Here is a 1,782-nt window from a genome sequence, read left to right on the forward strand (position 1 = left end):
GACCTCAGAGTTCATGCCATCATCTCATAATAATTGCATGCAACAATGCCTCTCTTATTTTCATTCCCACTGATCTGGGAAAACTTGCCAACTTTTGAAATTCGTTTTCTACCCTTTGTTTTGTGGGATTTTGTCAAAATTTCCCTGTCATTAACTTGTTTGAATTTGCAATAGCGAATAACTTTCTAAGTCAACTTTGAATATGAAGATTATCTTTACTTCACTCTTCTGTTTCTGCTATGAATTGACTACAGACCCTGTATTAATAAATTGAAGAAATCGCCGACACAGTGGAAGATTTATGTTTTTCCTGACATGTAAGTAGACGCTTGATTGCCACTTGAAACTTATGGTATCTAAAGGAATATATGATAGGGTTTATCCACATGTTAGAGAAAGCTACAAGAATTGTCAGTTCGTATGCAACGCCATTAAAGCTCACGTTTCCTCCCAGCAGGCCGTAAAATACATACAAGTCATTTGGCGCCCAACACACAATGTAAGCCAGGCAGACAACCAAGACGGTCTTCACCACGTCTCTTCTCGCTTTTTCGCGGCGGGTCATCTTCTCAGATTCTTGACCTGGTCCCCGCTTCAGTTGGAGGGCAATTGCTGAATACAAAGAAGTCATAATAAAAGCAGGTGCAAAGAAATTCAAAATAAATATCATCACTCCTATGAAGATTCGAATTTGCCAGCTCGGCCATTGATATAAGTAACAAGTTTGATGGTCGACATTTGTCCATAAATAGATTTGAACACCATAGATGGCACCATATATCCAAGGAACAGAAATCATGATTACTAAGCATGTGGCTCTCTGGTTTTGTCTGAATTGGATAGGGAACTTGACGGCGTAGAATCTATCACAAGTGATGACAATCAAATTGGCCCCACTGGCTGCTACGGACATCCAGAATGGACTCCAGCTGACCCACAAAGCGCAAATCAATAGAGCGAACAGTGGCCTGTCCACCGGCAGAGATCCGGGTACCAACTGAAGGGTTAAGAGGAATAAAGATGCTGCGAGGTCGATCATGGATTGATTGGCGATAAGAAAGTTGGTCGAATTGTGAAGGTCTTTGGTGAGCACAATGACAACGAACACGACACCGTTGCCTAAAATACCAAAGACCCCAAACGCTGAGAAAATAGCTCTTAGAGGTAAGTTGCTATCGCTTCTATCAATATAAAGTGATTCATTGGTAAAAATCGAGGAGGCCATTACAGCTTCATTGATTATCCGTCATAATTTCATGGAAATTACTTCCAGCAGCAAGCTGATGTGAGAGAGGTACAGTGTATCAGAAAGTGGATCTACCTTAATGCGTACGTCTCTTTTGACAAGATGAATCTAAAATATAACGCGATCGAGGACCTCACTTCAGCAGCGTACAATCGTACGTCTATAGTGTTGTCTGATTTTCTTCAGCTATTCTGAAGGACTGAGATATTAAGCGAAGTCATTTATACCGTCGTCAAAGAAGTAAGATTTAAAAGAAAAATGTATGAAAGATTTTAGTCTGAACAACTTTCTTCAAGCGATCACAAACATCAAGTTACGATGCTTCACATTTTACACACAATTGGTCGAAAATATTTCCGAGCAATCATTTGCTTCTTTCATGGCATTCTTTACCTTCTCTCTATTCACAAAGTTTGCTAGAAAAGTGAAGTTTGATTTCCGCATTAATTGCTGTCCTCCCATCAGTCGTCAACAGTATTATTGAATAACTTTCTCTAATCGATTTTTGCCATACGAAAGCCAGGCCGATGAATTGC

At 40.0% G+C, this 1,782-nt stretch overlaps 1 protein-coding gene across 1 annotated transcript; it reads right to left on the bottom strand.

The window, feature by feature from the left end:
• Window positions 1–262: 262 nt before the first annotated feature.
• LOC140227105 (green-sensitive opsin P521-like) lies at window positions 263–1,225 on the bottom strand. Its single transcript, XM_072307537.1, has 2 exons — window positions 898–1,225; window positions 263–612 (listed from the first exon to the last, which is right to left on the bottom strand). The coding sequence occupies exons 1-2, from the start codon at window positions 1,223–1,225 to the stop codon at window positions 263–265; spliced, it is 678 nt and encodes a 225-aa protein (XP_072163638.1).
• Between the last annotated feature and the right edge of the window lie 557 nt (window positions 1,226–1,782).

Source organism: Diadema setosum, chromosome 4 (assembly GCF_964275005.1).
Source record: "Diadema setosum chromosome 4, eeDiaSeto1, whole genome shotgun sequence".
In the NCBI taxonomy this organism is placed as follows: domain Eukaryota; kingdom Metazoa; phylum Echinodermata; class Echinoidea; order Diadematoida; family Diadematidae; genus Diadema; species Diadema setosum.